At 37.6% G+C, this 23,675-nt stretch overlaps 2 protein-coding genes across 4 annotated transcripts in view; one reads left to right on the top strand and one right to left on the bottom strand.

The window, feature by feature from the left end:
• The first annotated feature begins 373 nt into the window (after nt 1-373).
• Nucleotides 374-11,333, top strand: marveld3 (MARVEL domain containing 3). 2 transcript variants are annotated; one of them, XM_067400040.1, is made up of 4 exons: nt 374-1,344; nt 2,930-3,159; nt 3,277-3,377; nt 5,244-11,333. In XM_067400040.1, exons 2-4 carry the CDS (start codon nt 2,933-2,935, stop codon nt 5,849-5,851), a joined length of 936 nt encoding a protein of 311 aa, XP_067256141.1. In that variant the 5' UTR covers nt 374-1,344; nt 2,930-2,932; the 3' UTR covers nt 5,852-11,333. The 2 variants fall into 2 exon arrangements, with proteins under 2 accessions (XP_067256141.1, XP_067256140.1); XM_067400039.1 differs by lacking the exon at nt 374-1,344 and adding an exon at nt 1,643-2,172.
• phlpp2 (PH domain and leucine rich repeat protein phosphatase 2) overlaps nt 11,236-23,675 on the bottom strand; it is an 84,923-nt gene continuing 72,483 nt past the window's right edge. For both annotated transcript variants that reach the window (XM_067400037.1, XM_067400038.1), the window contains 9 exons: nt 22,376-22,471; nt 20,651-20,806; nt 17,877-18,077; nt 17,609-17,771; nt 16,509-16,639; nt 16,258-16,371; nt 14,662-14,856; nt 14,150-14,381; nt 11,236-14,022 (listed from right to left, as the gene is read on the bottom strand). In XM_067400037.1, the coding sequence (XP_067256138.1) occupies nt 12,751-14,022; nt 14,150-14,381; nt 14,662-14,856; nt 16,258-16,371; nt 16,509-16,639; nt 17,609-17,771; nt 17,877-18,077; nt 20,651-20,806; nt 22,376-22,471 (2,560 nt within the window). In that variant the 3' untranslated portion in view covers nt 11,236-12,750. The remainder of the gene's footprint in view (nt 14,023-14,149; nt 14,382-14,661; nt 14,857-16,257; nt 16,372-16,508; nt 16,640-17,608; nt 17,772-17,876; nt 18,078-20,650; nt 20,807-22,375; nt 22,472-23,675) is intronic.

Here is a 23,675-nt window from a genome sequence, read left to right as displayed (position 1 = left end):
AAAATAATCAGTGAGAAGTTGAGAACACTCGTTTAAACAGTGCATACACTCGAACTTGACTGAACATCACATTTTTTTTACTTAATTGATAATGCTTTTAATCGTAATGCAAAGACCGGTCATCGGGACATAAGCTGTCACGTACAATAAAAGAACCTGCGCAGCGACAGGAAATATAATTTAACACAAAAAGCCTGCCTAGACGGTGGACTTGCACTGTGGGGTTTTTTTGTTTGTTTTTTTGTTTTTGTTTTTTGAGCGGTGTGTGGACGAATTCTTTCTACGCACACACTATAGACCTTTTTCTCACTTCCTGGTTTTTGGCTTCCGGAATAGCCCTCGCCGTGCAAAGGTTTTTCCGGTTGCAGTGATAGATAGCCTTGTTCAGAACCAGCTCGGGAATCAAAGTCGTTTTACGAATTAAATGCCATGAAAATGTTTGAACGTTCTTGGTGAATTATTGGTGAGACTACAGAGCTCTCATTAAGATCTACATTTAATAAATAATTCAAAGTGATGGCGGTTAAACTGGTTAAATTATTCGTGTCTGTTTGGCGCGGCTGTGCATTATCGCGCTCCATGTGCTGTAAAGACAGTGCCTGCTTCTCAACGTGCATACTATACATCCTAAATAGTAGTCTATGTGACATTAGTAATATTCAGTACTGTTTAGGCTGGATATGCACATTGGGATGTGCGCTATATAGATTGTTTTTAGTGACGTGCTGGGGAAATGATCAGCTGGCAGCTCCCTTATCACACAAGCCTGATCCTCTGATTCATGAAACAGGACCGCTCGCACCCTGATATTTCTGGATATAAACACTTCAGTCTCTCACTCGTATTTTCCTGTCGTCATCATCATAAAGTGTGTATTATGCACAGTGTTGTGCTGTTGCAACATTAATGCAAAGACTGATAGTTGTAAAGTGTGGTGTTGGAAATTAATTATGTCTTAGTTTAATCATTTTAAACGATCAGGATTAATTATAACATAATGCTTGAATGTGGGATGTGATGCCATATGAGATTACATGCTATATATTTTTAAAACATATTAAACGACAATATTATGTATCTCGACTTTATATCCCCTAGCCTATTGTGATTTTTTTTTTATTATTATTATTATTAATTAATTATATAAATAATGTTCGTCGTAAGTGATACGATCGGGGAAATTGCTGAATGAGTAGCTGTGTAGCCTTTACTGTATGACAGCTGGTGATATAAATCCACCTGCCGGTAAATACGAGCAACGGTCTGAGTGGCCGTTTAAGCTACAAACCAGTAGAAAATAATTTATTTGTAGATTATACAACAGCAGGTTGGAAAACAGAAAAGGTAAGAAGCGATATTTGAGAAAAAGCATATCAATCTAATAGACGCACAGCGGTACTAACTTTACCCATCGTCACGTGATTTCCGATTCTTGTGAAAAAGGTCTATTTTATTTCTTGATAACAGACCGCTGCTAACTATAACACACCGTTGCCATGGACACACAGGATTCTAACCGTAGAGACGGAGCGCACTATTTTCTTTAGCGGAAGCAATACAATCATTTTTAAATCAATAAACTCCTTTTTAAATCATCATTGTGTGTCAAATTATTGATTTATTTGGTAGGTAGTCAGCCTAATCAGCCTGTTGGGGTTGTATTAGCTATAACAACTGCCTCGCTGAGACTATTGTAGACGAAAATGAAGAGAGATTTTATCTTAGTTTTTATTTCATACAAAACATTTTCGTCTCGTCTTTTTTCGTCAACAATAATGCATGTTAATTTAGTCTTAGTCAGCGTTTTTGGACAGTGGTGCAGTCTTGTCATCGTCTCGTCTTAGTCATGAAAAAAAGGTCGTTGACGAACATATTTCGTCTCGTCTCGTCTCGTCTGACGAAATTAACACTACTGGGGGTAAGCAGATAAACATCAAATTTTCATTTTTGGGTGAAGTATCCCTTTAAGCTTTCGGACGCAGCCTCTGTGTGGCGTCATGACGCATGTGCGTCTGTGAGGCGGAGTCAGTCAGAGTCAGACAGGTTTCACAGGTGTGCAGCTCCGCAACAATAACCCCAGAGAACTGAACGAAACTCAGACAAACGAAAAACAGGAAAGAAGAAGAAGAAACTCAGACAAATCACTGCCTATTTCGTTTATTTTGGTAAAAGGTAGGCTCCAGATTAATTAATTGTTTTAATACTGAGTTACATGTAGTTTTTCGTTGCCTAGTACGGCTTATTTTGGTGATTTAATTCAGGAAATTATACCTTCTTGTATACGGAGTGACTAGATAAACTTTTAAACGTTTACTTTACTTTATAAAAGAATTATGATTAAACTGAAAAATATTTTTAGTTCAGAGATTGAATAAATGTTTGAAACCACAACCAGTTCAATCACATCAGTTAACTGATACTGTAACTCCGATGTTTTGTGTGTTGGTTTCATTATCCGGGGACTTTATAGCTACTCACGTGAACGTGCATCAAGTTTGAAACACATGATATTGGTGAAATACAGGCTACTTATCTCATCTGTTAACGGAACGTTCAAAGTAACTTTCACTAATGTTTTGTAAAGGTTATGTAAATGATGTTGAACAACGTGATTGGAATCTTTATGAGGTGTTTACTTGATGAACAATCTCATAATGTTAAGAGAAAACGTACATTTTTAGAACATCCATATGATTTGAACTTGAATGTTGATGTTAATCTTGGAATATTACAAATAAATGTTCAAAGAATGTTATATTGTGAGTAAAAATAACTAATTAAGCTTATGAGAATGTTCTAGCGTTTTCATAACCTTTTAAATAATGTTTCAATCATGACAAGAAAACTGGACACTTTAACGTTTTTTTGAAACATTTCAAATCGCTGTTTCCACAACGTTTATAAAAAATAATGGGTTCTCGTTTCTTAGGCAATGGCAGAATCAAACCGGCATCATCACACAAGGGACAAAGACTACTCTAGTCGAGACAGGAGAGATGAAGGGGGACGTGAACACAGACAGGACAGGAGATCCAGAGAGGACAGAAGAACACCTGATGAAGACGACCAAACACGAAGCCACAGAGAGAAACAGAGATATGCTGACACTCAGAGGGACCCCCGTGTGTACGAAGCCAACCGTTACCATAGTCAGACAGTGTAAGGAATGATTTTGATGTGCTTTTCCTCATCTACAAAAATATTTGTTCTGAAACATGCAAAAATATGCATGTGTTCTGTGACTTTCTGCCCTGATTGTTTTATTATTTTTTACAGGCCCAGTTACACCGAGACTTCATCTTCATACTATGATGACAGTCAACCACATAATCATAAAGGGGCACTTTACAACCTAAAATACATTACAACAAGCAGAGGTAAACTAATTTTATGATTATGCTGGAGAAACTACTTCGAAACTGTCTTGCTAACCTAATAATTAGTATATCAAGACTTCTGATGCAAAAGCCTCTAAGTGCCATCTGAAATTTGCTTATAAAATGAGCATTTTTATCAAGATTGTATGTTTAGGGCCAGTAATTTCACTGTAATAGTAATTAATAGGTCCTTTTCATTGCCATTAAAGTGAAATAACTAAACATAAACATACAAGCTTGACAAAAATGGCCTTTTTAGAAGAAAATTCAGATGGTACTCAGAGGCTTTTGCATCTGAAGTCTTTTTTATATATATATATATATATATATATATATATATATATATATATATATATATATATATATATATATATATATATATAAATATAAATATATAAAAAATGACTGTTAGTAGTTTCACTACTTTCAGTGGTTTTGCACTGAAATGAAAGACATTTGTATGTTTTTATATACACTACCATTGAGTGTCAAGATTTTAATGTTTTTGAAAGCATTAATTTGATCAAAAATACAGTAAATACAGTAATATTGTGAAATATTATTGCAATTTAAAGGGATAGTTCATCCAAAGATGAAAATTTGATGATTATCTGCTTACCCCCAGGGCATCCAAGATGTTGGTGACTTTGTTTCTTCAGTAGAACACAAATGATGATTTTTAACTCCAACCGTTGCCGTCTGTCAGCCGTATAATGCGTGTAAATGGGAACTCCACCTATAAGAGTAAAAAAAAAACATGACAGACAAATCCAAATTAAACCCTGCGGCTCGTGACGACACATTGATGTCCTAAGACACGAAACGATCGGTTTGTGTGAGAAACCGAACAGTATTTATATTATTTTTTACCTCTAAAACACCACTATAACCAACTTCGTTCAGCATCCGGTTAGTGAGGTCTTAACGCACTCTGACAACGGAAGGAATGTCTCGCTCTCATTGAAGCAAAGCGCGAGACATCAGTTCCGTCAGCAGAGAGCATTTTTTGACCTCACTAACCGGATGCTGAACGGAGTTGAACATAGTGGCGTCTTAGAGGTAAAAAATTATATAAATACTGTTCGGTTTCTCGCACAAACCAATCGTTTCATGTCTTAGGACATCAATGTGTCGTCACGAGCCGCAGGGTTTAATTTTTAGTCGTGTTTTTTGACTCTCATACATGGAATTCCCATTGACATGCATTATACGACTGACAGACCGCAAAAAATCATCATTTGTGTTCTACTGAAGAAACAAAGTCACCTACATCTTGGATGCGCTGGGGGTAAGTAGATAATCATCAACTTTTCATTTTTGGGTTTTAAAAGGTTGTTTTCTATTTGAATATTTTGTAAATTGTAATTTATTCCTGTGATGGAAAAGCTGAATTTTCAGCATCATCACTCCAGTCTTCAGTGTCACATGATCCTTCAGAAATCATTCCAGTATGCTGATTTGCTACTAAAGAAACATTTCTTACTATTACCAATGTTGAAAACAGTGAAAATACTTTTGTGAATATCGTGATCATTTTTTCAGGATTCTTTGATTAACTTGAAAAGAATAGCATTTATTTTAAATAAATCTTTTGTAACATTATAAACAGTAATTTGCGCTACTTGTTTTAAAAACTGATATTTTGTAAATTTAAAAGTAGTTACTTGAAAAGTAATCTGATTACATTACTCACATTACTTGTAATGTTACCCCCAACAACACTGATTATAAAATGTCTTTAATGTCACATTAGATGAATTTAATGCATCATTGTTGAAAAAACTACTAATTTTTTTTTTTTTTAAAAAACGTACTGACCCCAAACAGTATTTATGAAATATATTTTAATGTGCATATGTTCTGTAGGCATCTGTCAGGCCATGGAATTCTTTTTAAGCTTGTTGATTATCATCTGTGCTGGAGTGAACCACAGTAACTCGGGTCGGTATCGGGATATCGCCAGCTTAGGCGGTCTGTACCAGTACTATTATGGAGGAGCCAACGCATTCACTGGAGCAGAAGCACAGAAGGTCCAGCAGCTCGACGACCAGTTCTACCAGCTCAAACTGCCCCCTTACGTCTATAGCATGGCATGCGGCGGGGCATTGATGCTTTATGTTTGTGCCCTGCTGGCCCTCGGAGTGTTTCGCATGCCCTACCGCTTCCCCCCTCTGCTGCTGGCTGAAGCCCTGCTGGATGCGCTCATAGGTCTTGGTTTTATTCCTGCTCTCGCTTTCTACTTCATAAAGCTGCAGGAGATCTACAACAACCCCATCTGTAAAGAGAGGGAAGCGATGTACAGCAGCAAAGGTCACAGAGGATTTGAGTGCAATCTCAATGGGGCAGACATAGCAGGAGGGTTGTTTGGTGTTCTGGGGATTATTATTTTCCCCATAAGTGCAGTGTTGGCCATCAAAGCCTTCATAAGAGTGCGGAAGATGAAGCAGAGGCCGGCGGTAGACAACAACCTCTGAGTGTTATGTTATTTCATGTATCTTACTTGCAACCATGTAAATGCATAAGTTAGTATTTTTACAATGTCAGAAGGATATATATTTTCCAATTTTTTCAAAGTTTATTATAAGGGACTTTTGTATGGAAGCTTGTTTCTGCCATGAAAAAAAAGATTTTTTTTTTTCTCAATTGTTATAAACTCACAATTGCAAGTTATAAAGTCAGAATTGCGAGTTATAAAGTCAGTTACTCGATATAGTCAGAATTATGAGTTATAAAGTCAGATGCATGATATAAAGTCACAATTGGGACAATTCTGACTAAGACTGCGAGTTTATATCTCAATTCTGTGAAAAAAAAAAGTATAGTGAGAAAGTCACAATTACCTTTTTAATTTTTTTTTTGTTTTTATTTAGTGGCAGAAACAAGCATCCATACTTTTGCACATTTTTATACTTTTATAAAAATACTTTTTGTTGGAATTTACTTAAAGCCATCATATTTAATGCATTAATTAGGCCTTGTAATGCACTTATGGCCTCATGAATAATTGTAAGCACAGTTATAATACTTATGTATTCATTGAACACACCTTTAGAAAGTATAATGCAGTACAACCAATTTCAGATGCAACAAGGAATCTGCTAATATTATGCATTTTAACTTTGCTTTCAATTATTTTTTTATATAATGCATTATAATGTACATTATGAATACCTTTAATGCATTATACAAAGGCTTAATGTAAAGTGTTACCATACTTTTTTTTCATCGATTACAAAAAAAGAACCTATATTAACAAAATGAAGTCTACTGCATATTCATGAGTTAATTATGTCTATATTTCCTTTGGTGCCAATGGCTCACAGTTTGTAATTCACCATATTAAGCTGAATCATTTGTTTTTCTTCTCTTTATATGTGCATCTATTTTACAGACTATATTTAAAGTATTTTGAGACAAATATGCAAATACATCTGATAAAGAACTGTTGTGAGATCAAAGACACATGTTTCACAGTAAAAATCTTTATTGCTACTTGGCTGAAAAGTTAATTAAAAATACAGCTTTCTGCTCAAAACTAAGCATAGCAGCATCTGAAATGAAACGATGAACCAGAACCCACTCAAAAATCCCAAGAAGTACAGTCCTAGCTGACAGACGGCAAAAGTGCTCGCATTTAGTCCTTTTACTGAACTCAAATGATCTCCTAAACTAAAAACAATTAAATAATTTAACACAATGAAAATATTCAGCAGTGTACTGCATGCTAAAATAGAAACTTAAAAATATAATATACATTATGCTTCAGATATTAAAACAATTTCTTATAAACAAAAGTTAATATTTTATACAAATAATCACATGATAATATATTCTTTATATTATATATTTATATTCATTTATATAGGGCATGCTTCTCACATTAAATACATGAATAATTAGTATCTTCAACGATAGTACCTTGATGGGTGACGGTTTACCATAGAACCCTTAAATCCTAGATTCTGCACTGGAGGACCTATAAATTTGCATGAAACAATGAAGTACAAAAATAAACCTCAGCTTCTTGGCATTGAGAGGAAATATTAAAGCATCTCTTTAAAACAAAATGTACATAAAATGATGACAAGATCAAGCTTTGGTCACATGTCAAACAACAGGAACTTCATCTTAACCCTCGTCTGTCCAGAACGAACCATGATTATGTGCAAAAATGTCAATGTATACGCCAGATAAATATGCGTTTTTGCGTTCGAATGAAAATATTATCTCTGTCAGGGTAAAACCACAATCACACGTGTCATGCACCAACAACAACTCTCACACTGACTTGAGGCGAATGCTTTCTTTGTTAAAGATACAGAAGATGAAGCATGTTTCAGATAACCTCACTGGAGGTCGAGTCAAAACTTAGAAAAGCAGAAACATACTGTATTGTTAAATTAGGCCAACAATTAGGTGAAGACATTTCTGCCAAATGGAAGTGCAAATATGATCACTGTTTTCAACACTCCCCCATCTGTCATTGGTCAGACAAACAGATAGCCCCACCCCCAAGTTCACACCATTGATTGAGACCTTTTTCTGTGTCAAGCACAAAGCACACGCAGATAAAAATCCAGAATGTTTACACTTTTTGTGGGAATCGACCTATAAATGGCTTGCTTACAATTGAGCTGTGATAAGAGGAATTACTTTAACCTAAAAAAAAGACCAAAAAAAAGTTTTAATATCCAAAATTGCTTGTGATTATATCATAGTTTTATCTTCTAAATCACTGTTGTGTTGTAACATGTTCATGTTGTTCTGCGTAAGTGTTCCCACAAGAGTTATAAAATGAGAGAAACTTACAGAAAATTCAATAATGTGCTGAATCTGATACAAAAAAGAAGCTTTCTCTAACGTTTATGTTCAGTTTGAATATAAACATGTTTGAGATCATTTTCTAGTGCAATGCCCAACTAAGACACCACTAACACACTGGCATACAAATCATCCTAATCACATTTTAAAAAAGAAATATATATTTCATGCTCCATGATAGAATATTAGAATCCCCAAATGTCCTATAAAGTTAAAATATAGTAATAATAAAAAATTCTAATATGTAATTTAAGCGGGATGTTCTGTGCTTTGTGTTCTTCCGGTAAAGAAACGGTTCACCCTACAATGGAAATTCTGCTGTAATTCCAAACCTGTATGATGTTCTTTCTTCTGTTGAACAGAGGTAACCAAAACTGTTTGGTTACCAACATTCTTCAAAAAATGTTAATTTACTCACATGATGGTGAGTAAATGATTACAGAATTTTCATTTTTGGATGAACTATCCCTTTAAGAATCACCTCTGTCCTTCCATTTAACGGATGAATATAAACTTTATGGCTATTTGAATATAACGCATAGGAAAACTGCATTTGGCTAACATCTTCAAAAATGTTTGCTCAGTTTCACCACAACATGTTTTGGCCAGGAGATCACAGAGCACAAATGTTTAAGGGATCTAAGGGTATAATGCACTAAAACGGAAAAGTTTTTCCTTTGCTTTTTGTTTCTCGCGTACAGGCAACAATGTTGTCAAAACGATCCCCGTTCACACGGCTCTGTGAAAACATTTAAATTTGCAATGTGTAAAATTTAGGAGGATCGGTTGACAGAAATGCAATATAATATGTTTTCAGTGATGTATAAAGACCTTACATAATGAACCGTTATGTATTTATTACCTTAGAATTAGCCATTTCTATCTACATACACTGTGGGTCCCCCTCCATGTCAAGTTGTCGTTTTGCACCAGCATGTTTCTACAGTAACCCTAAACGGACAAACTGCTCTACAAAGCGCATTTCGCCACTGTGTTCGTTGGTGTTTTTAGAGGCAGCTTGCATTGTCACTATGTTGAATACGCACAATAGAAGCGTTCTTTGTTAGAAGTAAGAAGAAACCTCATTGCTTGACTGCTACTCTGCTGTCTCAGACAACGACATATTTGTCTTTGTGTCGGACACCATAGCTTCTCTAAAGTGCTTCGAAAGGGAGGGGTGAGCACGGTGCTGAGCCATTGGTTGCAATTGGCAACCTCACTGCTAGATGCCGTTAAAATTTACACACTGCACCTTTAAAAACGCTGTATTTAGTAGATGTCACTTTGTAAAGAAACACGTGATACGCACGCGCATGACGTCAAAAGTTTGCATTTTCAGGCCCCCAAAACGCTGTTGTCGTGTAAATAAATGGCCAAAACATTTTTAGTTGAAAACGTAAAACGGCCCCTAAAATACAACATTTGTCCATGTGGCAAAGCAACTAGCTTGTTGCCTAGACTGAAGAAACTATTCCACAACAGTGCGCTCCACTTGACACCCGCAGACTGATTTTCCCAGTCCCATTCTTAATAATTTCATATTAATAATCTAATTAGTATGATTTTAGCATATATCATTTTTACTATGATGCAGATATGCATCATGTTGTAGGGCTATACAAAGTCTAAGGTGCTCTCAAAAGCAGCATGATTTGCTGTGTCCATGACATTTGTTTGAAAAATGACTTTCCATTTCAGTTCCATAGCTAATAACAGAGTTAGACTACATCTTGCTAGCAAAGCAAGCCATCAAATGCTTGAACTCTGCTTCTTAGCACAGTATGAATCAGCATGTTGTGCCTCAATAACCACATCTCTACTCTCAACCAAACATAAGAAATTACATATTTTAGGGGTTATAACAGGAAAAAAATATCTACTTTCTAAAAGAGGCCATAAATCACAGCCTAATGTTGATTTATATGCATTTCAACAAATAGCTAAAATGCAATTCTTAAATATGTCTATGTATATAGATTCTCTGAGCTACGTACAAAGTGCTTATACAGTGTAAAACCCTTTTACTTTATATGATTGTACAACAATACTTGATGCACTTAAGCTCTAAATGATTTAGGTATTGGTCTAGGGATCAATTTCCAGTAAAATGTACTTCACATTTTTGTGTGCAAAAAAATGGGAATCAGAATATAAACACTAAAGAAAAACTACCTTTAAGACCATGACAGAAAAAAACCCCTATGAGTCATGCAGGGCTGCTGCATCCATGCCACTGGCTTCAGCTCTCAGTAGAACCCGAGGGACGGCTGAAATTCTCAAAATAACTCACCTACCTTCAAATACCACTACTACATATCTTTTGGCACAAGAGCTACAGTTTTAGATCTGTAGGCAATTAAAATTAACACCACAGATGACTCGCTAATGCTTGCAGAAAAGTTAATGGCAGTAAAAGACAGTAAAAAAAATTCAAAATGTTCCTGGATGTTAAATACTGGGATCCAGATTAGTTACATGGCAGCCTTTTCTCACACATATAGCAAACACAATCGGTATGCAAGTTTGGCACAAAGAGCATTTACCAGCTGACCATGAAGAATATTAATTAAAAAAAGAAAAACACTCAAAATGTCCGCCGCAATGGATATAATTCACAAAATGAATCTTTTGAATCTTGAGATGAAATGGCTTAAACAATATCTGAGCATACAAGTGTACTTAAGCTCATTTTCAAGTTGAATGTTTCATGGATGATTTACAAATTCAAGTACTGAATTTTTTAATATGCCAATGCTGACACTTTTTTTATGAGATGCGATTTCTACATTTGAAGTACATCAAAGTTTCAGTGTTGATAGGGAATGTTGTTTCCCCTGCACACCTGTGTAAAGACCGTTTCTAATGAATTGTGAGAGTGCACCTAATAAATTATTAATAATTTAATACAACCGATGCTCTAAAAGTGGCAAAAGAAAAAGTGGGCTTCATAGAACATCACTAAATTTAATATCTAACAATTAACAGTGGGCTTTGCACTTGATTTTCCCTCATTTTAATTTTCCCAATTCTTTATTATAAAAAAAAAAAAAAATAATTAAAATGTAATTATGAATTGCGAAAAAATAACTTGCAGGGAAAACACTGAAAAAAAAAAAAAAAAAACGTTGTTTCCAATGAACACCACTAGATGTCTCCTCAAACCATGGGAACAGTGTTTTACTGCACAGAATTCCTTGATACTGTGACTGTGGCAATTACAAACTCAAGTAACCCAATATGCAATAATACTTCTTTTTCCTCTTGTCCCCCTATTAAAATAAAACAAAACTCTTTTTTTGTACGTACCACGCATGGCTAAAATAAAGCGCACACACACAGCACAATACATGATATCATATGCCCTGTACCTCTCATACAAAAAAAAAAAAAAAAGTGTCAGCTGTTCACTTTTTTCCTTGATAATGAGAAAATATCCCAAACTCACTCAGATCAACAGAAAAACCACACTACTACAAAGACCCAATGACATATTCATGGCTTGAGGCTTTGTAGTATGAGCTCTGTCGTGTAGTCATGGCACACTCGAAACTTCAAGTACTCTAAACAACCCGAGACAGCTCAAGTTATGATTTTAGACACGGTTGTGAGGTCTTTCTGCTCCCCAGTTGACCTTAGCCATAAAGGTGTGGCAATGCTTCCACTGAGAAATGGATGTACTAAGAAATAGAGGTTCTCACTCTGACCTCCATCACTAGGCTGAGTCCCTCTCCAGGTAGATCTGTAAGGGCTTGAATGTTACGTTGGGTTCATTGTACTCTTCTATTGTGCAGAGTGTTCCAGAGACCCCCATGGCTTTGTCTGGGAGATCCCGTATGCATACAAGTGAGGAGATCAGGGGAGGTGGCGAAAGCTCTGGTCTTTTTCAACAATACATCTTTCCACAACAACTACTCTTTTCCATGAAATGGAGTGGGATGTTTCCAGCAGGTCAGATGGGGAAGAGATCCTTTTGACCCTCTGAAATATTCCTCACAGACTTCAAAGGTGAAGATTACTGACTAGTTGCCACTATAGGAAGGTAGGAGAACAAAACTGCACGTACACCAGAACAGTAAAGGCTCTCAGAACCTCAACCATCTTCAAGAGGCACTTTTCTCAACTTTTGGTCTCAGTTTAGCTGATAGTATCTTTCCGCCAGAAGGCAAATGTGATCATTGAGCCTACTTAAGCCTGTGACCTTTGATATAAAGGGCGAATGTCGAAATGAACTCGCGCATGGTGATGAATGAGGTACTCCAGCTCCATGCTGTGGTTTTTGGTCAGGAATAGCCCATGTATTTCCTCAATCAAAGACCTCAATCTTCGTGATTTCATCGGTCCTGACACTTGCACCCATTTCCACCCTTCCGGTTACACATCTCTGAGGTGGCTACGCCACCGCCGATCAGCCATAAGAATGCACATGCAGGGACCCACACGTGATGACGGCGCTAAATAAGAACTGGAATATCTCGAAGGCAGGAAGTGCGTGCTAGCCTCTTTGATGTGGTGCTATGATGCGGAGATGCTCCAATGGTGCCGCTTGCAGCCACTATAGAGCTGTGTCATAGACATCCTGTTGCAGGACGGTGGTGGGGTGGAGACCGGGGACGGTGGGGTGAGGATGGTCCCAGTTGGGGTCTCTTGCCGAAGGTGGTGTTGAAGGAGGCGGTGGCCCGGGAACCACAGGGCTCTGGCCTCTCAGCTGCTCCCGCACATCCTGCTCCAGACTAGGTGGTATAATTAACTGGTCTTCCGGGTCTTGCTGGGCTGGTGCGGCAAAATATCCGGATTTCTTTTTGGGGGCCTCGAGTGCTACTTCAATGATGTTGTGGCTGTCCTCCAGAGCCACTACCGAGCCATTAGAGAGCTTCTTTCCGAAGAGGCTGGAGGTGGAAGGAGACTTCTTCAGATCTGAGATCTCTCGTCCACATACAGCCAGTAGGCAGCCGTTGGTGGCAGAAACCACAACACTGTTTTGCCGACGCATTTTGCTGTTGGGATAGTCCGAGCCCCTCAAATCATGGCGGCCGTCCAGGTCCTTGGGACTTTCGGGTGGTCCAGACCGTAGCTGAAAAGCACAGCAGTGAATGTCCACCTCCACCTCTAGCTTACTCCCGTTTGAGATGACACCTTCTAAAGGAGCCTCATCGTCGCTGTCGAGCCCGTTGTCTGACTGGTTGCTGGAGAAGGTGGCACTGGAAGGTTGTCGTTGGAACAGAGCCGGGTGCGCCCCTGGTCCCAGGCTCACCAGTGGCCCCATGTTACACAAGGTAGCAGCAGGATGTAGACTACAGCGGCGCTCCGGACGAGCTGTTGGTCCCGAAGAGGGGTGTTCATCCGAGGCTGTGGATCCAGCCTCGCTGCCCACTTCTGAAGCTGACATCTCGCTGTTAAACTCAGAGGCAATGCCGCTGCTAGATGATGGTGTGGCTGGGTCACCAGGTGAGACGGAGATTGGTAAAGGTGTCGGGGCAGGTGGTCCTCGTGCTTCTGCGGTCAAAAGAGGAGGCTCGCAAGTACAGCTGTCTTCTCCGATATGCAAAGCCACCACTACTGCTCCAACATTATCCCGGCACCCGTAGCTCTGTGCCAGAGTGCAGAGCTTTTTGGCAGCAGCGCGGGGGTCTCTGACAGCTAGCACTGTGCTTACTGCCTCCTGGTACGAAACCTTCTGGAAGAGTGCTTTGTTTCCTAGGATCAGAAACTCATCCTGGGAACACAGAGGCTCTGTGTGCACCCAGGGTTTGGGAAGCACCCAAGGAAACAGGTAGGAACAGCCAAGTAACCGTGAGCAGCATGTCACCCCACTCACCTTGTTATCCTGCAGCACAAAAGAGCCAAATGATTAAAGACACAAAAAAGCTTTTACTTCTCACTTATGGACATATTGACGTCATGAAGCATCAGCCAGTTGACTTAACGGGTATGAACTGAGAAAGAGTCAATACCTCAGTGATAATAGCTTTAGCCAGTTTGACACGCTCCATCTCCTCAGCGCTCTGTTCTAGGCTGAAAACTTTCGAGAGGGCAAGAGGTTGCCCGTCACGACACAGGACAGCCTGGCAGGTGCCTACGTTGGCCACAGTGAGGCTAAAGTAGCTGCCAGGCTCGGAGGACTCATGATGGATGTAACAGAGCAGAGCCGAGGCACCTAACTTCTGGCCTGCCATGCCAAGTTTCCTGCAAAAATGCACAACAGCAACCAGAGAAATGCATTTATTATTAATATAGGTTGAAAAAAAAAAAAAAAAAAATCTAAGGCTATTTGTGAATTATAGTGAAACAAAAATATTTGAATGCAACATGTCACAACTGACCAAAATTCATACAATTCTTATTAAATGACAAGCTATCAAGTGTTACCAATTATTGTACAAGCAAGGTTTAAGCATACAAAATTTATGAATAAAGAAAAGAAAGCTTAATCAAATCATGCTTAATCAAAATGTGCAAAACACACCTATGAGAGGTAAGGAAAGTGTTGCACATGTATACACTATCCACACTGGAGTGCTGTATCTCCTCTGCCAATACATCTCCCATGGTGCACTGCAGTAACCTGGAAACTTCCTCATTACGGTCGCCATCAAAAATCCCATAAGCAGCCTCTGGACTGTCCCCGAAGTGATCCACAGCCAGCACAGACACACACAACCTGAACCCAGGTAAAACACAAGATTTCAATTGAAGAAATGGTCTTCATGAAAACAACACCCAACCAAAATGTTGTACAATATCACATTACAATACATTTCACTGAATGGTAATGGATATACCTATATAGGTACATACACAAACTCACTCTCACTGACAAACACACAAAAGTGGCCCCCCTTGGTGGATATAGAGTACAGAGGATGCGATATTTGAAACTAACTCCTTTGAAACTGGAGGTAATGCCCTTCGCAGGGGGAGCCATGCACACTGAGGTCACATTAAACATGTAGAAACAAGACCTTTAAGCCTATGGGAAGCATTCTGCATTTAAACCAGCCCCCCTGCTGCGTTTTGCCCCTGGAAACTGCGAAATTTACTGTGAAAACCAACGGTATGATTATTCTGAGAATGCCAGCGGTTTTATGCCATCCAAGTATTTCTTTTTTCGTGAATTGGTTGTCTCAGAGCCAGATTTTTGGTCGGCAAAATATCTGGGGCCAGATTCATAAAAATCTTCTTAAGCCCAGGATAAACTGCACGATTTTAGCAATCCTATAAGATCATTACAAATCACACTGTGCAACATGGATCTGAACATGCATGTAGTAGACTGTACGATAATGACACCTATTGACTTGTAGGCTACGATGCAAGTTTCTATAGAAGAATAAAACGTCATCTGTATGCGCTAGTGGTAAACAAAAAGACCATGTTGAATCACACTTTGGCAATTGTAGTTTTTATATGTGCTGAAAAAAAGGAAGCAGTGAAAGAAGAAGGGGAAAAGAGCTTGAGGTAAGCAGTTTTAAGTTTTAGCGCCATGTCATGTTGATTTCATGTCGTATTTTTATTGGCTGGTCAGTAGACGTAGCAGCAAACACACTGTGCACTGATCATGCTGAATTTCTGACACCGTCAGAAAATTATCGTAGGCTATCTTTGGTTGCAAGATCAGGAAAACCTCTTTGAACCTCTCTTACTGTACAACATAGGACCACTGATTAAGAGCCACGATCACAGAAATTACCACGATAGTTTCACAATGGCAATCTTTTGTCTACATTCTTAATCCTACCCAATACATAAACTTAACAACTACCTTACTAATTATTAATAAGCAGTAAATTAGGAGTTTATTAAGGGAAAAGTCTGAGTTAATAGTTTATATGTGTTCCCTATGCTAAAGTGTTACCAAATTTTTTATTAGACCGCAATGAACAAAAAAAAAATAGTTTGCGCCTTCAGATCCTGAAGTTTCACTGCAGCCAATATATTCTCAATATATAATAGAGAATTGGGGATGGTATTCTGGGCCTTCCTTTAACCAAACAAACCAACACTGACAAACACACTCATTCTTTCCAAATCTTTGACTCTCATGTCTCCAGATGTTGCTCACTTGTTCCTTTGACCACACATCTCAGCATAACCATGATCCCACAGGGTGGACGTGCCCTGTGCGTCTCCTGCTGTCACGGCTGGCTTCTGGTCCAGCTTCAGTGTACTTATGTGACTGGAAGAGAGAAAGACACAGAGAGATAAAGACAAAAGAAATTAACCATCTGTGTTTGAGTATATCAGCTGCATAATTAGTGTAGACAGGACTGTGTTGCATCCCACGGAGAGGACTGCTGTTTAGTAGCACCTCACCTGAAGAGGTTGAGTGTTTTATGCTCTAACATGAGGCTACTGTTGCCGGTCAGGTCCAGCTCTTGCAGTGTGGAAGGAAGAGAGTCCGGCAACAGGATTTCCGTCTGCTCATTACAGCTCACATCTACCAGCTACACAAAGAGCAGACGAGATACAGCATACTTCATGTGAAACACTGAATATAAAAATAATGTGTTTAACAAACAACCGCCCACATCAAACAAAATTTTGTTGGATTTGGGAGTAAAAACGATTTAATTTTGCCAGACTTAAAGGGATAGTTCACCCAAAAATGAAAATGATCCCATGATTTACTCACCCTCAAGCCATCCTAGGTGTATATGACTATTTTCTTTCAGCCAAACACAACTGGAGTTATATTAAATAATATCCTGGCTCTTCCAAGCTTTATAATGGTAGTGAATTGTGGGCGCCCTTTTTGAAGCCCCAAAAAAATAAGTCCTTCCATCATAAAGAATAATCCATACGGCTCCAGGGGGTTTATAAAGGCCTTCTGAAGCAAAGCCATGGGGTTTTGTAAGAAAGTAAATGAATGGATCATTTTCATTTTTGGGTGAACTATCCCTTTTTTTATAGTGCCATTTTCACAATTCCATATTATAAATATTGAAATAATGATAATAATTAAAAGAATATTTATAAAAGTATTAATCAAGCTATTAAAATCAAAATAATGCATATAAACCTTATAAAATAGAAACATTAAATCTAAACATGAACAATCTAAATCAATTTAGATAAATTTAGGTATAGAAGTTCTGTGAAGCATCACTAATTTTCATGTTCTCACCATTTATATTTAGATTTAGCATTTAAATGTAAAAATTCAGCTTTTTTCATAAGAATAAATTACATTTTATATTAAATATATTACAATGATGATCTCTATTAAAACAATGTTTTGTGACCTAAATTGCTATAATTGTCTACCCGTACATTTAAAATTGCATCTTTTTTCTTCTTTCTGTGTGTTACTGCCACCTGATGATGACTCTGTGGTTGACCCTTAAGATCCTTACAATATTTATGGCCAGGCTTTCATGCCCTGATCATCATATATCACCCAAACGCACACCAACCTTGATCTCGGGGAGGTTGAGGACCTCTGGGAACACGCTGATATGGTTGGAGTGGGCGATGAGGGTGTGCAGTCTCTTGCAGCTGGACACAGTGGAGGGGATCGTTTTCAGCTTGTTCCCACTCAGATTTAACTCCTCCAGTACCTCCAGTTTACTGAGTTTGCTGAAAACACAACAAAGGTGATTTATACAGATATAATCACTGATCGTCCTTGAATGATGTTAGATGGAAGTATCCTAGTTCAAGGTGTCAGTGAAGTATAGGTACCTAGCAGGAAAAGACAGCAGTTGGTTATAAGCCATATGCAAGACCCGCAGGTTCTGATGCCCCACCAGTAGAGCAGCGCAGTTCTCATTCAGGTTGTTTCTGGTGAGATAGAGTTCCTGCAGGGTGCTGAGGCTCTCCTCTGATTGGCTGCTCGGCGGGATTGTCTCCAGTGCATTGGCAGACACATTCAGATACTTTAAACTAGTAGACGAGAAGACAAAGGAAAAGCAATTTGGTGAATATTGTTTTTCTTTTCTTTTCATTTAAACAGCAATGTTTATAAAACAAAAATCCTCTTGGATACAATCAAAGCCTCAGAGCTGCAGTACATCTTTCAGCATTAGAGATGCTTAATGGATGACAAGTAAATTAACATACAGGAAATGGAAGAGCTTCGGGCTGTTCTGGCTCATATTACTGTGTCTCACTGAGCCGTATCCTCCTTTACGCATCCATGAGAGTCTTTGTAGAACATGTCAGTTCCTCTATGCACAGCACATGCACTTGCATACAAGTGTTGGACTAATATACTCATTCCTCCTTTCAAAAGTAATATTATTACATTATGTTTTATTTCTGGGCGACAGTAATTTACTACACTACTAGTTATATTACTTTTCCATTACAGCCCACAGAAATGATTATAGCGTATTTTCGCATGCGCGTCTCTATGAATGTTAGAGCATATTTAAATTATTTAGTTCACATTGTAAATATGAAACATATCTGTCAATGCATATTTAAAACTTTACAAACTATAAATCACTGGCTTCCGCTAACGGCCCTCACGCAATCATGAGAGGGTCGAGTTCTGGTGGAAGGGTGACCTCTGACCTGACATATGACGTAGGCGTAGCGTAAGCTTAGGTGAGAATAGACACCTTTCATGTAAACCCTCTCATAAACACGCGTACAGCCATTGTCGGAAGCCAGCGATTTAAGTTTTAAATATGCATATTTTTCTTACAAAAACCCCTCGCTTCGCTTCAGAAGACATTTATTAACCCACTGGAGTCATATGGATTATTTTATGATGATGGATGCACTTTTTGAAGCTTCAAAAACTCTTGTAATACTCAATAATATTACAAAGCTGGGAAGAGCCAGGATATTATTTAAAGACCCCCCTGTGGTGAAAAATCATTTTTTAAATGTTGTTTATATGTCTATGTAATGTTTTTAATATGCTTTAAGACAAACCATGTGCAAATTCATAAGACAGCATATTCCTGAGTATTTCATGTTTAAAACCGCAGTAAACCAAAGACCCGCGGTTTGAAATCGGTGGTGTTTGTGACGTCACAGACTACCTTGTAACCAATCACAACAACATCCCGGCTGGCTTTAGAATATCATTAACTATGACTGCTCTGAAGCAGGAAAGTCTCGAAAGAAGCCAGGTTATCCGGGTATATTTTCTGTTGATATGAAAAATTGTGTAGATTTAGCAATATAGCAGGTGTATGATGTATATTATGGTGTTATGATGAACTATTTGCCTTTCTCTACTGACGTTGTTCAAAGCGTCATTGTTCAAAGAAGTCAGCTGTCTGACTCTGAGATATATTTATTATTAGCTGTTTGATAACGTAGTCAAGCAAAAGGCTAATCATTTTAATTGTTATGTGTCCAACAGAACCGTCGCAAGGGCTGTGCCAAGTGTGTGAGCGCATATCACGGCAAATTAAAGTGACAACTGATTTGAAGTAAAGCCAATAAAGCTCATGTTTTTGACCTTCAAAATATGTTAATACTATAAAACACAGCTAAAACAATATTGCTCTGAGCGTGTGACCATAATTCGTGTGCATATGTCAGTTAGTGTGGAATCACACGTCAAGTTCAGGTTTTTTTATTTAACACTAAGAAGTTAAATAAGCATATATAGCATATTTTTCAATATATAAGCATATATAGCAATATATATATGCATATATAAGCAATATATAAGCATATATTGCTCATCGCTACAGCAACAGTAGACTCTTTGAGCTGGTGTGAGCGAGTGGAGGCGGGGCTAATTTGCATATTTATTGATCCGAGAATATTAAATTAGGCAAGGGTGTAGAGTTATATTCAAACTATTTTAAGGCATGAAGATTTTTTTTTTTTTTCACTCGAAAAAATGTTTAAATATGTCATTTTAGTGATCAAAGATGCATTTTAAGTGATACAATAATTGACTACATGGGGACTTTACTTTAATATAAAAGGCTGAAAGAAGATAGTCATATACACCTAGGATGCCTTGAGGGTGAGTAAATCATAGGATTATTTTAATTTTTCTGTGCACTATTCCTTTAATTAAATTTTTTCATGAGTCTGATGAATACTGCTCTGATTAAATTATAAATTACATAATCTGATATCTAATTAAAAAGATTTTGCCCAATTAAATAACTAATGTATTTGGATATTTTTTGTTGGTAGCTTGTAGTTACAAGCTAAAGTAGCTTCCGCAACTCTGAGAATCTGTTATATCTTCCAGTCAATATATATAGTGAATATTATTTCCAAAGAGCAATTTCCAGAGAATTTTCTTGTTTGATAAGTTCCTGTAAAAGGCTAGGAGGTCTAGTGAAGGGCTCAAGCAGCAGGGCTAAAGGTCAACAGAGCAGAGAGAGACACAGCTGCAGCTTGCACTGCACCTGTCACATGAAGAAATTGCAAGAAAAAGAGGAAAAACACTAGGAAAATGGAGGGAGAGAGAGAGAGAAAGCACAGCCTGGAGAGTAAGAGGAACAGAGAGAGTTCAGAAGGAGGGAGTGACCTACTTTAAGGCCTTGTAGAAGAAGCACTCCGGCAGTTCTCGCAACTTGTTGTGCTGCAGGTCGAGTGTTTCCAGTGGGATGTGGTCAAGCAGGTCAGCCAGTCTCTCCAACCTATTGTTGCCAGCCAGCAGTTTACGCAGACTCATACTGCTAAGAAGTCTGACAGGAAAGAACGAAGATGAGAGACATCAAAAGAAAATACACTGACACTATAAACATATTCAGAATGAGGGAAGAAACTCAGAAGCAAAAAAGGTTATTTTGTCCAAACATTAACATTCTAACATTATTTATTCATCATCATTTAATTCCAAACCCATTTGATCTATTTTTTCTTTTTTTTCTGGAAAATAAGAAAGAAGAGTTTTTGTTTTTTAAACAAACAAAGCACCATAAAAGTAGTCCATAACTTACAACTATACTTTAGGGCTGTGGAGGAATCAATTTGCGATTTTTCTGATTTAAAAAAATGTGAGTGAGATTTTTATAAATAAATAAAAGTTACTGGAGGTTTGCTGTGCTTGTTTGCAGGGCTGTAGAATTTGTCCAAAACTTTTGTGATTATATATTAATATGACTATAAAATAATAATAATAATAAAATATTACTACATTAAAATATTAAACAAAATATTACTATTGTAATAATTTAGTGTAAAATGAAAAAGAAAAATGATATAATAATTTTACTTTACAAAACAAACTGTAATGTTACAAAATTAATATAGCTTATATCTTAATTTCTTCATTTTCAAACGTTAAACCATCAAGCTTTTATTTCAGTGAAACACCAGATGGAGCTTTTAAATCTTCTCTTGACAATAAATGTTTGACTTGCATATAAAAAGAACACAATGCCTCACTTCATTTGAGAATCGCACTAAGCCGTATCACAATTTTGGTTTCATTTCAATTAATCATGCAACCCTAATATATACATACAAATAAGTCTTCTGTAGCCAAACAAGTAGTTATTCACTTAAATATAATTTACACCTTATATAACATATAATTTGACCAGGTATGACATTAAGTTCTTGTATATTTTGTAACCAAAAACTGGCATGGTAGATTGACTTGACGACTTTGCAATGAAGGATGACATTCGAGAGCTGCAACTGAAGATTTTCAGTAAACATGTTTTTGATATCATCGCTTTTTGGAGCTTGACAAGTATAATTTAAGTAAAAGATAACCACAATGCAAGTTTGAAACGATATGAGGTTGAGTACATAAAGACAGAATTCTCCTTTATAATGAACTTTTCCTTTAAAATACCAACACAGCATTTTCATGCAAGGCAAAGATTGCAACACTCACAGTCTCAAATGGGACACAAACTTCAAGCCGCATATTATCTCATTTGTGCACGGCTTTTAGCTCTTTCAGATGCAAATGACTGAATGTTAATGTGGAATTAGCTGGAAATGGTGCTTTCATCTGCTTGGCGTTTACATCACTTTGCTTTGAGACAGCAGAGTGGCCTCATCAAGCGTCTGCTGATGAACGCTGTCCCATTTCTATTCAGTTCCACCGTCTGGCCAGACAGTCGCTTTAACCGACATCATTCAAATCAAACGGGCAATTTTTGTTGAATAAATAAGTACAAAATGCTGACATTAAGATTCTGAAATGGTGGAGCAGCAAGTTTCTTTTTAGAGGAAAGGTGCAAATGCAGTTTATGAGGGTCTGAACACACACACACATACACACACACAAATGCGCACACCTGGCTGGGATCTCAGACAGCAGATTATGGGAGACGTCCAGCACCTCAATCTTCCTGCTGTCACACACCCAGTCTGGCAGGTATTCCAGGAGATTCCTGCAGCAGGGAAGTGAATTAACTCCAGGCTAATTACATGAGAGCATTAGCATTGTACAAGAGCGTGCGGAGTAAAGGACATGACTGCTGCGCATTGAGCCTCTTGTAAATGAGCTGATGAACATTTGGTCACATTTGCATTACAATATTCATGTACAAGTACAGAGCAGTGTTAATTTAGTATTATTTACCTTATTAGTATTTAATATTATTTGATTTTTTTTTACTGTTTTAAGTTATGTTTTAGTAATTTTGTCATGCATTTCTGTCATTTTAATTGTTTATATTTCAATATAACTATTTTGTAGTAATTTGAAGTAATTTTTTAAATAATTTTATTCTTTAATATTTATATTCCATTTTATTTCAGCTTTATTTCAAATAACAAAAACGATTTTGGTAGCACTTTATTTTAGTGTCCTTGTTACACGTTACATGTACCTATTATTAGTAATAACCAGTGTTGGGGAAAGCTACTTTTAAAAGGAATGCATTACAATATTGCTTTAATCCCTAAAAAAGTAACTAATTGCATTACTTGGTTACTTTTTATGGAAAGTAATGTGTTGCGTTGTAACTACTCATGTGGGCTGGGCATGCTTGTTTGTTTTTTATTAACAAAAAAATGAAAGTTCTATTTTTTGGCAAATTTCAAGGCCTTTTCCCCACCAAAAGTGAAATGACTCAAGAGAAGAAAGTTCAACACTCTCACTTCATTATTAAACAAAAAACAAAACAAAAAAACCCCACAAATGATATGTTTAACCCAAGTCATTTTTTCTTAGTATGGTTGAATTAGATCATTGAAAGTCAACAGCAAAGAAATTAGTTAATAAAGTTGTATTTAATACATAAATGATGTATTATTAAAAATTTTAATTATTAAAAGGTTTGCATTTTGAGGAATACTGATTCTGTTTTTGTGCAAGTTTGTGGAGTGGGTGCTGGAAAACAACAGACCAGCAAATACCTTCTGTCCAGTGTAGATCATTTCCAGCCCCACTCTGAACCCAGAGCCCAGCCAACCATCACCCCACAGCACGGATACAACACCAGAGCCCACTGAAGATGGAGGGATTAAGCCTGGCGCGATGCACGAGCCAGAGCCAGACAAAAGGACTGAGCCAGCCATCGCCCCGGAGCCCGAGCCCTACTGTAAGTCTGACCAGGTGTGTGAGCCGGCAACATTGTCCGTCATCGTGAG

This window comes from Chanodichthys erythropterus, chromosome 11 (assembly GCF_024489055.1).
Source record: "Chanodichthys erythropterus isolate Z2021 chromosome 11, ASM2448905v1, whole genome shotgun sequence".
Classification (NCBI taxonomy): Eukaryota; Metazoa; Chordata; class Actinopteri; order Cypriniformes; family Xenocyprididae; genus Chanodichthys; species Chanodichthys erythropterus.
Note: the sequence above shows the minus strand (reverse complement) of the source record. Positions and strands in the feature narration are given on the sequence as shown.